The sequence below is a fragment of the Setaria italica genome, chromosome IV (assembly GCF_000263155.2).
Source record: "Setaria italica strain Yugu1 chromosome IV, Setaria_italica_v2.0, whole genome shotgun sequence".
NCBI classification, from domain to species: Eukaryota; Viridiplantae; Streptophyta; class Magnoliopsida; order Poales; family Poaceae; genus Setaria; species Setaria italica.
In genome coordinates this window covers 27,774,178-27,787,510 of record NC_028453.1, presented here as the reverse complement: position 1 = coordinate 27,787,510, position 13,333 = coordinate 27,774,178, and the positions used below count along the sequence as shown (strand labels likewise).

The window sequence follows — 13,333 nt, the reverse complement described above, 5'->3', positions numbered from 1 at the left end:
TGAGCGCGTTGGAAAAGCAATGCTTCGTTATTTGCAGAAACGTCATGAAGAAGCTGTTGCCGCGGGTCAGGAACCTCCTTTTGGTGGTCGTAATGCTCCACCCTCAGTCCCGGGTCTTTCACATCCACTTAGTAATACTATTTCAGGTGGCACAAATAAATAACAGGATGAGGCTGGGTCAGCGGAACCTTCGTCTTCACCGCCCAAGGATGCTTAAAGTCCTCCTAGATAATAATCAGTGGATGGCTTGTTGTATTGTATCATGTTGTTTGGATCTTTAATTTAAATATGTGTATTTGTATCTATATCTAAACTTTCAGTATTATTTGCACTACAACGTTTGACATGCTTTCAATCGTGAATCCATTTTCAAGTGTAATCAATTGTCACGCGTAATCCATTTTCAAGTGTAATCAATTTTCACGTGTAATCTATTTTCAAGTGTAATCAATTTTCACGTGTAATCCATTGTCAAGTGTAGTCCATTTTCATGCGTAATACGATGCAGATTGACCGGCAATGGATGTATAATTCAGACAAGCGGAGCAAGATGTTTATTGATGGCTTGCATTATTTTCTCGAAGTGGCCAAAGCGAACAAGCCAGAGAATGGGTTCGTATGTTGTCCATGCTTCCAATGCAATAACAAGAAAGAGTATTCAAAGGATTCTTGGGGGACTATTCATAGCCACTTGTTTAGATACGGTTTCATGCCTAACTATTTGGTTTGGACCAAGCACGGTGAACGAGGGGTTGTAATGGAAGATGGCAAGGAGGAGGAGGAAGATGACAGCATTCCGGACTGGGTTGCAGGCCAAACTTTTGCAGATACTACAATGGGCGAGGCTGATGAAGATGAGTTTGTAGAAAATGGCCCTACTGATGACCTTGGTCAGGTGCTACGAGATGCACACGGAGATTGCAAAACTGAGAAGGAAGCAGCAAAGTTGCAGCGCATGATAGATGATCACAAAAAATTGTTGTACCCAGATTGCCAGCAGGGCCATAAAAAACTAGGTACGACACTAGAATTTGTGCAATGGAAGGTAAAAAATGGTGTGTCCGATAAAACATTTCTGGGGATGTTGAACATTGTCAAGAAGATTCTTCTCGAGAATAATGAATTACCGTCCACAACATATGAAGCTAAACAGATTATTTGCCCTTTTGTATTGGATGTTCACAAGATACACGCATGCCCTAATGACTGTATCCTCTATCGTGGTGATGAATACGAGAAATTAGATGCTTGTCCCATCTGCGAAGCGCTGCGGTATAAGATCAGGCGAGATGATCCTGGTGATGTCGAGGGGCAGTCTCCCAAGAAGAGAGTTTCCGCGAAGGTGATGTGGTATTTCCCTATAATACCACGCTTGAAGCGCTTGTTCAGGAACAAAGCGAATGCTAAGTTGATGCGATGGCACAAAGAAGAACGTATGGAAGATGAGATGCTGAGACACCCTGCAAATGAGGCCCAGTGGAGATCAATTGATAGAGCATTCCCAGACTTTGAAAGTGAAATAAGGAACATAAGGTTTGGTTTAAGTACTGATGGATTCAATCCATTCGGTGAGTTGAGTAGTGGCCATAGTACTTGACCTATGACTCTATGTATGTTCAACCTTCCTCCTTGGCTGTGCATGAAGCGGAAGTTTATTATGATGCCGGCGTTTATCCAAGGCCCAAAACAACCCAGCAACGACATTGACCTGTACCTAAGACCGTTGGTTGATGACCTTTTACAGCTCTGGAAGGAAGAAGGTGTACGTGTGTGGGATGAGGATAGAAAAGAGATCTTTAATCTATGAGCATTGTTCTTCATAACCATCAATGATTGGCCTGCGTTGAGTAACCTTTCGGGATAGACAAATAAGGGATATTGGGCATGCACCCACTGTTTACACGACACAGATAGGATGTATTTGAAGCACTGTAAGATGGTCGTCTATATGGGTCATCATTGATTTCTCCCTGCTCACCACCAGCTGAGAAAGAGCGGGATGCATTTCAAAGGGGCGCCAGACCATTGTAAAAACTTGCACACCATAATGGAAAGCGTGTCTTTGAGATGATGAAGGATGTAACTGTAGTCTTTGGAAAGGGTCATGGTAGCCAACCTGTTCCGAACGACGATAACGGACATGCACCCATGTGGAAGAAAAAGTCAATATTTTGGGAGCTACCTTATTGGGAAATCTTAGAGGTTTGTAACGCAATAGACGTGATGCACCTAATGAAGAATCTTTGCGTGAACGTGCTAGGCTTCATGAGTGTTTTTGGGACCTCGAAAGATACATTGGAAGCACGACAGGACCTGAAAGCCATAGGGCAACGAGATGACCTACATCCAGAAAAGAGAGGTAATGGACAGTACTACTTACGTCCTGCCAGTTACACTCTCAGCAAGGAAGAGAAGGATAGCATGTTTGAATGCTTGAATAGTATGAAGGTCCCGTCTGGGTACTCCTCGAATATAAAGGGAATAATAAATATGAAACAAAAGAAGTTTACAAATCTCAAGGCCCATGACTGCCACATGTTGATGACCCAGTTGCTTCCGGTTGCACTGATGGGTGTTCTACCAGAAAATGTCTGGTTGCCACTCGTAAAGCTATGCGCGTTTCTCAATGCAATTTCGCAGAAGGCAATCGATCCATCCAAGCTATCAAAGGTACAGAACGATGTGGTGCAATGTCTTGTCAGTTTTGAGTTGTTATTTCCACCATCCTTCTTCAATATTATGACGCACTTACTGGTTCATCTAGTAAAAGAGATTGATATTCTCGGACCTGTATACCTGCACAATATGTGGCCTTTCGAGAGGTTCATGGCAGTCCTAAAAAAACTATGTTCTTAATCGTGCCCGTCCAAAAGGAAGCATCGCCAAGGGATATGGAACAGAGGAGGTGATCGAGTTTTGTGTTGATTTTATTGATTCAATTGACTCGATTGGGGTTCCAACTTCACGCCACGAGGGGAGGCTCCGGGGAATGGGCACCTTTGGAAGGAAATGAAGTTTCAGCAATGATACTGATTTGTTCGACAAGGCACACTACACTGTTCTACAATAGTCATCCTTTGTGTCTCCGTATATCGAGCAGCACAGGCAGATGGTAGTTTCCAAAAACCCGACCAAATCTGATGCTTGGCTTACACATCATCACATGGAAACTTTTCCCTCCTGGTTGTGCCAACAACTTATGGGTAACTCTGAGATTCACCCACAACTCGCTTGGTTAGCCAGGGGACCTGCTAGGACAATCGTAAAATTCCAAGGCTATGAGATAAATGGTTATACATTTTACATGAGAGCCCAGGACCAGAAAAGCACAAACCAGAATAGTGGTGTCCGTATAGATGCCATAGATAGAAATAATAGCAAGGAGTATTATGGTTTCATACAAGAGATATGGGAATTCGAATACGGATCGCTGTACATCCCTCTATTTTGTGAAGCTAACTGCCGTAACCAAAGATCAGTACGGAATGACAATAGTAGATCTGAGCAAGACTGGATACAGTGATGACCCATTCGTACTTGCCAATGATGTGCATCAGGTGTTCTATGTGAAGGACATGTGTAGCAAACCCAAGAGAAATCCAGAAGAGACACCACTATAGAAAAATCGTGGGAGCCAAAGTGCCACATAGTTCTTCTAGGTAAAAGAAAAATCGTGGGAGTCGAGGATAAAACAGTCCAATCAGATGATTATGATCAGTTTGATGGCATGCCTCCATTCGCAGTTGAAGTTGATCCAAGCATCCTGCTATCCAAAGAAGAGGCTCCGTACTTACGCCGCGATCATGATCAAGGAACTTTCGTGAAGAAGAAATTTTACAACGTTGTATTGTAATGCGCTAAATTTGCATGACCTTTGTGTAGTACTTGATACAACTTTTAATTTACCCTATGTATGATTTCATGTGTTCTTAAATTTGTTAGGTGAAGATTTATTAGATAAACATGAACAATGTTAACCACATACATACATGGATTTTTTTGCGCTTTGAAATTATTTAATTCAATAATTTCTTGATCACAGCGATGCAGTAAAATAATTATTTTAGAGGCTAAACGAACTGGTATTGAATTAATGACTAAATCACACTTATTGTCAATATACTTGCTAATTAAATATATTTTTGCATGTACAAAATAAGTGAAGTTTTTTGTTTTTGCATCCTGAAATGCAGTGAAAACATAAATAAAATCCTTTTCCGAAAAACAGGCGGGAGATGAAAGTGTGGGAAAAGGTCCTTTTATCCCGAGTGCGAATTGAAACCGGGACAAAAGGCCCCCCCTTTTATCCCGGTTGACAACTGCAACCGGGATAAAAGAGTAGTTTTCGATTCCCGTCGGGGACGTACCCTTTTATCCCGGTTACAGTTAGCAACCGGGATAAAAGGGGGCCCTTTTGTCCCCGTTGGTGTTGGCACCCGGGATAAAAGGGTAGGTTTCCATTCCTGCCAGGTGGACGTACCCTTTAGTCCCGGGTGCCATTACGAACCGGGATAAGGGGAGGGGATCAAAGGCACTGTAGCCTCTTCTACCCCCCACGCCAGTTACACTTAGCCAAATTTTCGCCAAGATCCCGCGCCCTCTCACCTGCTCCGTCGCCGCCCGTCCGCCTCCCTCGCCGGGCGCCGCCGCCGCCGTCCCCCAATGCCCCGGCCATCGTCCCGCTGCCCGACCACCTCGCCCGCGCCCGGACCGCCTCCTCCTCCATCGCCCCGGCCTGCCTCGATCCTCCTCTGTCGTGCGCCCTCGACCTCGTCGCCGCTGGCCACCTCCACGCGGGGCCTCGTTGCCGCCTCCGTCCTCGTCGCCACCTCCGTCAACGCCACCTTCTCTGTCACCGGCGCGCCCTCGTCCGTCGCGGGGCCTCCTCGTCCCCACCTCTGTCGCACGCGCGGCCTCCGTCGTCGTCCCTCGTCGCCGGCCGCCGTTGCCTGGTGTTGCTTCGCTCCATCCTCGCCTCCGCCGTCCCGCCGCTCCAGCCACCGTCGACCGCGCGAGGTCCGCCGGCACTGGCGCCGGGAATGAAGGGCCTTTTTTATTTTTTAGTTAGAAAATAAATAGAAATTAGTAGATTAGTTAGAAAATCAATAGATATTTGTATATTAGTGAGAAAATCAAATTAGTAGAAATTAGTCTAAATTAGTAGTAATTTGTAGTAATTAGTTAGTCCCGGGTGTCATTACAAAGGGCTCCGCTAGGTTAGAAATTAGTCGTTACTACGGCCACCTCGCTCCGTCCCAGCCTCCGCCGCCCCGGCCGCCGCCGTCCCGCCGCCCCGGCCACCTCGTCGCCCAACCTAGGCATCGTCGACTGCGCGAGGTCCGCCGGCACTGGCACCGGTGGGCTTGTGTCAGCAAGGGCCTTTTTTATTTTTTAGTTAGAAAAATGAATAGAAATTAGCAAATTAGTTAGAAAATCAATAGATATTTGTATATTAGTTAGAAAATCAAATTAGTAGGAATTAGTAGTAATTAGTAGTAATTAGTTAGAAATTTTGTAAAAATTCATTCAAATTAGTAGGAATTAGTAGTAATTTGCTAGAAATTCCAATAAATATGTATAAATTAGTAGAAATTTGGTAGAAATTCGTACAAAGTACTACTAATTTATTGAAATTTGTATAAACATTCTGGACTTTGTGGGATTCATGTTATTCTAAAATTAGTAGGAATTAGTAGTAATTTGCTAGAAATTCCAATAAATATGTATAAATTAGTAGAAATTTGGTAGAAATTCGTACAAAGTACTACTAATTTGTTGAAATTTGTATAAACATTCCGGACTTTGTGGGATTCATGTTATTTTATGATTTCATGTATATACCCTTACGTACATATAACTAAGGTGATTTATATGACTGTCATGTATGATTCCATGTATGTTTCAATCAGTAGTTGAAATGGCAGACGACGAGACCGCAAGGTATCTCATGGAGAAAATAATCGCTGGTGATGGTAGTGGCAACAACCTTCCAATATCATACGCCGATGAAGAGGGCACCTAGGCGGACATGTTCCTCAACATGTCTGCCGACGGGAATGAAGAGCATGAGCCCCAGCAACACCTTGCCATGGCGGAAGTTTCCGGCGAGGTATATATAATTTGTATTGTCTGACGCCACCGTTACTACTACGTATTAATTAACGAATCTTGAATTGTTAGCCCTCTGGATCGATGCAAGGGCAGAAGACCCGAGGTCGTACAAAGGTGATGGAAGGGAGGCTTGTCATCATGGAAGTGACAGAAGAGGGCAGACCAGTTGCTCCCGAGAAAGTAGAAAAGAAGTACGTGAGTTAGATCAGGGCAATCGTAAGGGACAACGTGCCTATCAGCATCAGAGAATGGAAAGGCAGAAGCACTAATCCGTACGCGCTCCCGGAGATAGAAAAGAATATGTTGTGGGAAGATGTCAAGAGACATTTTACATTCCCCGAAGGATATATTGAAAAAGATGTGAAAGCGTGGACGCTGAAGAAGATGGCTACACAATTCCAAACATTCAAGAAGATGCTGGATGCCAACTACATTAAGAAGGGCCAAACTCCAGACTTCAATGTGTGGCCAAAGTTGAGGGACCACTGGGAGGCATTTGTTGAATATAAGAGGAGTGAAGATGGTGTGAAAAAGATCCTGACCAGCACTACAGATGCTGGTCAGAAGGGGTACCATCATCATCTATGGCGAGGTGGTTATGGCACAACAATTCTCAAATGGAGGAAGATGGAACAGGATCTGATCGAACGGGGAATCGTACCTACAACTATTGAATGGCCCGAACGATCAAAAAATTGGTATTACGCTCATGGAGGCTCCCTGAGCCAAGAGGATAGGACGTTGATATTCAATGACATAATACGTGAGAAGGCCGAACATTTTATGAAGAACATTGAAGATTCTAAGGCTGGGAGGTTGAAGGTGGACCGAGAGAATGATGAGCTCACATTGGCCCTCGGTAATCCCGAGCAACCAGGACATTGCCGAGGGTTCGGGGTCATTCCGTGGAAGTTTGCTTTCCAAGGTGACAACGCATCGTACAAAAGCCGCAAGCGAAGAAAGGAACAAATCGAGGAGAGCTGGCGGCAGATGCTAGAATCCAAACTGCAGGCACAAGAAGAAAGAATGTTGGAGGAAATCAATCGTCGAGTGGCCCACGCAGTTGCGGAGTTGGCCCAATCTAGAGCATTGCCTAATCCAAACTATGCCAACCCTTTTCAATGCCTCTTGAGCTGTTGTGCTTCTACAGGGGTCCCCGATGCGCAGACACCCAGGTTACCCATGGAGGAGCAACGGTTCCCCGTGGATGCCATCACGCAACGCACCACATGTGAGCTGCATGCACCGGTCGGTAACCTCACTATTAAGGTATACTTATACATAATATTTATGCAATCTTGTCAATTGATCCACGCCTCATGATCGGAGTTTAATAACTTGTTTACTTCTGCTATATGTACAGGTAGCGTACGGGAGTGCGTTAGCAACCCTGGCGGGGCAGAGCAGTCATGGCATGGAGATTCCACCTGGCTACGCCAGCGTCCGTGTAGAGCAAATTGTTGATAGCCAATATGAAGGCCTAGAGCTCGACGTCCCGGGAGGCGACGGGGAAAGGACACTGGCAGATGCGCTTCATGGGATCATTCTATGGCGAAAACGCTACATCATCATTCCCGGCACGGAGCCATCTCCTCAGAGCTCAAGACCGCTTCTCGTAGATCCCCAGCAGCGACCTTCTCCTCATAGCTCGAGACCGTCATCTCCTGCACAACCTGCTCCAGGACTGTTGCTTCATACTATATCAAGGTCTCCATCTCCACCACATCCTAGTGGTGGGAGCGACGATGACAATAACAACACCCCTCCACGATCACCGTCGTCGGGACCAAGAGCAGCCCCGATGAAGGAACCTGCAGCACCACTAAAGAAGTCACGAGCACCGCCTCCCAAGCAAAGACAGAGAAAGAAGAAAACAAAGGAGCCTGAAGTGACTTGTAAGGAACGCTGGGAGGCAATGACTCATACGGAACGGTGGGCAGAAATCCAACAAGAGGCTAGTGAGTGGTTCAAGAAACAAGCCAAAGAAAAAAAAGCAAGGGAGATGGAGCCACCGCCAGTAAATCGAAGAGATTTAAACTTTTTTTTATCAGGATGGAAGAAGGAGCCAAGAAAAGGATACCACTCTTATCGAACTATGAACGGGCTTTAGTAAAGGCTGATGAAAAGGACAAAAGGAAAGGAAAGTCATCTTCCAGTGGTGCTGTCCCTGACCTCAGGCATTTATCAAAAAAAGACGCTCAAAGTGTAGCAGCAATGCCCTTGGATCAACAAGCAGAAGTATTGAAATTCATGCAAGAAACAGGTCTGGGACTTGATGAATGTTTAGGGCAAGTTGAGACGCCAACTGCACCGCCCCCTGAGCCGAGATGGACTTATGAGCTAGGCAAACCTCTAGTACGACCTTCGTTGGTACGGAAGCTATCAACAAAGATGTACGAATTCCATCAATGGTACATGATGGCGTCCGCCGACTCGAGGGAGATGTTCGGCCTTAAGGTAAAACCGATAGATTTTTACGGCGAAGGCGAGAAAGTGTTGTGGCTAGACTTCAAGGATATATACGAAGTGTACCATCATGATGCCCCGGACGTCTCTCTGATCAGCGCTTGGGTTCTGTAAGTGTCCGTTTATCTCGACATGTAAATTTTGGCGTGCGTCACCGTACTAACTTCGTCTTCCATTTTATGTAGGATGCTAATTCAGACGTGCCGATGAGAGGCGTACCTACATATAGGCTTCATGGATCCATCCATAGTTAACCAAAAATAGATACAATTATCGCCGGAAAAAACCTTGGTGGAAGTATACAATTTCCTAGATAAACAAACATTCAAGGATTTCATACTACTTCCATACAAGTTCAAGTAAGTGTCTGTATACCGTCTACTTTCGTTGTCTTTTTCCTTACCTGATTAATGTTAGTTAGCTCTAATATGTATGAACATTTTACGTACGCAGCTTCCACTGGATCCTTATTATAATTGAGCCTGAAAGAAGCCACGTCATTGTCTTCGATTCATTGAGGAAAGATCTGGTGGAGTACCAAGACATGCAAGACATGCTAGGCTTGTAATAATTCTAGACCTTTATCTCTATGCAAAAGTTTGTTTCCTAAATTTTATCCCTGTTACACTATATCATTCATTATTCTAATCCGCAGCGCATGGAAACAATTCATAAGGACACACAAAGATCCATTCAAAGAAAAACTTACATGGAACACAGACTTCCCGGTACGTATGAAGTCTGCACATTTATTACATTGTATAACATGAATATTTCATAACTTATTTTTTTCCGCACTGAAGTGCTTAAGACATGAACCCAAGAATAATCTATGTGGCTACAACATCTGTGAGCACATGCACAGTTTTATGGGACCCAAGGGACTAAAGATGACGCTGCACAACTTTAAAATACGTAAAATAAAACTATTACTAGTTAATTATTTTCTAGCTCCTTATATTTAATTGTTTGTGTAACATTCACAAATTTCCAAATTATAGATGTTAAATATTCAACAAGGACTCTTGAAGGAAGAAAGAGTAGCGGCAATATATGAAGGTCTCATTGGATTCCTAATGGACGAGGTGGTAAATCTAAAAGAAGAATTTTATTACGGTGGACGACAATTAGACGCTCCGAGCAACACCTCGACGGGAAGATTGTAGATATATAGTTTGATTTATTTGTATATATAATACGCGCTAATTAAGATCGATTTGTATTAGTTGAATTGTGTATATGAATTGTGTATATATATAGTAATTGTATAATTTCAAATTTCATCTGTTTAAATACTAGTTGATTTCATTATAAAAAAAATCTCAACTACTAAAGGTTAACAAAAGGACCGTGGTACTACATACGTGATGTATGAAAATTTCAGGCGCCACGCAGGGTGCCATGCAGGGCGCCATTTAGTCCCGGTTGGGAAATCCAACCGGGACTAAAAGGGCACCCTTTACTCCCGGTTGCTTTTACCAACCGGGAGTGAAGGGCCTGTCCCGTGCCTGGCGTGGCAGGCCCTTTAGTCCCGGTTGGTGACACCAACCGGGACTAAAGGGTGACCTTTACTCCCGGTTGAAAGACCCGGGACTAAAGACCCCCCTTTTGTCCCGGTTAGTTTATCCCGGATGGATTTTCGGAAGATATGCACCCTACCAACTGGGACTAAAGGCCAATTCTCTACTAATGGATGAGAAAGTAGAAAAAAGGGGAGAGGATCCACTTGTAACCTTGCAGATTAAATCACATGTACTTAAAATTTTTTTGAGTAACATTGCACAAAAACAATTAACAAACGAAACAAATCCACCAGTTAAATTCGGTTACTATACATTATCATTTCTAGACATAGTAACCTCCTATAATCTGAATCCATGGTCAGAAAAACAACAGCTGAAAATGCAACTGAACAGTTTTTATATGGTACTGTACTGTACAAAACTAACGAAATTCTCCTACCACGCACTGATGCAAAACCATGCACTACTGCCATCCGAAGCCGAGCGCGCCTAAACCGGCGGCAGCAGGCTGCCGTCCATGTTGGGGTCGGTGCCCGACCGGCAGATCGGGCACGTTGAGTGCGCGTCCAGCCACGGATCGATGCACTCGACGTGGTACAGGTGCAGGCACAGCGGCAGCAGCCGCACCGCCTCCCCGGTCTGGAACGCGCCGAGGCACACGGAGCACGTCGCCGCTTCCTCGCCGCCACCGCCCGTCACGTTGTGCCTCACCGACCGGTTGTACGTGAACGACGGGAGGCCCGCCGCCGGGCTGGCGCGGTGCGTGCGGCCGCCGTTGTCGCGGTCGCCGCCGCGGCTGCGCAGACGCTGCTCGTCGTTATCGTCGTCCCATGCCACCGGCGGTAGTAGTGCTGGTGGTGGTGCCCGCGGCCGCGCGGCGAGGGCTGCAGCCGCCGCGGCGGCGTCGGCTGCGGCATTGGCGCGGCTGTTGCGGTACCCCTGGCAGAGGCTGCACATGAAGGTGACTACGAGCAGGAAGGCCCCGACGGAGATGGCTACGCCCGCGATGATCCCGCCGGAGGACGCCGAGCTGTTATCACTGGACCTCGGCGGCGTCAGCTGAAGCGATGGTCGGGGCGGTGGTGGAGACCACGCCCAGCGCGGCGGAGGCGGAGGAAAGAAGGGGAAGCCCGGCGGCAAGTAACCGGCCATGGGTGAAGCTTCAAACCAGCTCCAGCTGCTGATTGGTAGCTTCTGCAATCGATCTGGTGGCGGGTCATGGTTTTATACCGCGGGCAAGAATTCTGAACAATTCGTGTAGGATGAAAACAACTGCAGCATCCTGGTACTGCCGTACTGGATATACCAATGATTCTGAGCCTGGAGTCAAATGGCTAATTTCTGAATCATTGCCAAATGCGCGTCTAGGAGAGGAAAACGATCGATGGACTGTGCTGCGACGGTTTTGATTTAGTTTGTTTACGCGTGACAGCAACCGGCCGGCGACGGCAACCTTACGTTGTCAGGGCCGTTCGTCTGAACATGAAGATGTGATTCAGGTTGTGACGCTTTGCATCTTGGTGAGATTCAGTTATCGATGGTTCGCGTTGAACAAAAGAGAATACGGTTGGTCGAATCTGCCAAAACGGATGGTGGTCAGATGGTGCGTGTCAATATATGTTTTGGGTTTACTGATGGAAGGGGCTGATTTGACTGCACCGAAGCACCTACTTCGTACAATCTGGTACATTGGTACGTTTGTTGTATGTATAGCGCGTTTTTATCTTTTTATATATGTTTTGGGTATCTATTTTTGCAGGTAAGTTCATAGACGGGTCAACTAAGTTTTGTGTTATTAATCACAATTCTTATCCTGTTCTTGATCTACTTCATGTTATTTGTCTGTCAGTTACTAATACAATGTTCGAAGTATTTCAGAAATTGGTCTTCCACACACAACCGCGATCTACCTCGTTACGGTGATTGTGGACATTATAGCATGAGTACCTATGGAGATATAGTCTTATTACTCAAAGATGTTACATCCAGGAGCTGTGGCAGATAAAAGTGAATGAATTTCATGACAGTAATGCTGTTTTTTAGGAAACAGGAGGGACGAAGCCCTACTGATGGTTACATATTAATATAAAAAGAGGTTTGCAAAAGAAAGGAAGGCAAGATTACACAATAGTATCTAGCCATTCTACCATCTTAGGGAAGTATCTCTTCTTTACCCTATGGATAACCATGGCAAATGCTTTGTATGATGGATGCTGATCATTGCAGCATTTCTAGTTATCCAGATGCTCCAAGTTCGAGGACGATGACTTCCGTGAAGAATGGCCCATGCAGCTGCTGTTTGAAGTCCTCCAGGACATGGATGAGAAGTCGGAGCGATCTGCTGTTGTAAAATGCCCCAACATTGTTGCAAAAAAGAGCATTGTAAGAAAAGATGTTGCAAAGATTCTTCTACTTCTTGTGTATATAGAGAACACAGGAGTAACTTTTTAGGCTCATATTTATTTTGTTCTTTTGTAGTTCTCTGGTGTTCAGCCTATAATGCTAATTTTTCTTAATATAGTTATTATGTGTTGTGTGGACAGGCTTTTGCTTCAAAGTTTGGAGTCAAGAAGCCAGTCCCAAGAGATGCTAGATCTTGAAGTTGGAATTTGTGCGAATACGACACTCAGCAGAGCCCCCTGCTAAACAAACTAGAACCTAGAAAGTAGGGGCGTTTGACACAATTTTACTTTGGACTCAAATATAACTGCAAGTTGGAGCTTAGGGTGTTTGACATTAGTTCTTTGTATCGATTGCCAAAATTCATTCAACATGAAGAGGAAGGCGCAAAGAGTTCTAGTGAAACCCCGTTGGAAAAAAAACTGTTTGTAGGAGCGGATGATTGCTGCCAAGCTTATAGAAATTAGGAGAAAGTTTAGAATTATATTGAATCCATTCCAAACAATGGGGAAACGAGGATAAATATTGAGTAATCAAACCATTCGTTCTTTAGATGGTTCTCGGATTGAAAAGGTTGTGTTAATATTTTTTTTACCAAGGTTTGGGTAACCAACTAAATTTATTAAACTACACACAATATCTAGGTCACACATCGAGGGTAAAGCTGATTCATAGCAAAAGGGCACAACGTGGGATGATATTCAAACTCCACATTAATCGTACACAAACTACACAAAGACCATTGTAAACACAAGAAGCAAATAGAATAACACTTACATGAAGATTTTTTTTCAGGTCTGATGGCCTCAAGTTTTCACCAAATGTATAATCCG

General features: G+C 44.8%; 1 protein-coding gene across 1 annotated transcript; it reads right to left on the bottom strand.

Annotated features, from left to right (window-relative positions):
• Window positions 1-10,589: 10,589 nt before the first annotated feature.
• Window positions 10,590-11,252, bottom strand: LOC101771741 (E3 ubiquitin-protein ligase Os04g0590900). Its single transcript, XM_014805043.1, has 2 exons — window positions 11,038-11,252; window positions 10,590-10,896 (listed from the first exon to the last, which is right to left on the bottom strand). Exons 1-2 carry the CDS (start codon window positions 11,250-11,252, stop codon window positions 10,590-10,592), a joined length of 522 nt encoding a protein of 173 aa, XP_014660529.1.
• Between the last annotated feature and the right edge of the window lie 2,081 nt (window positions 11,253-13,333).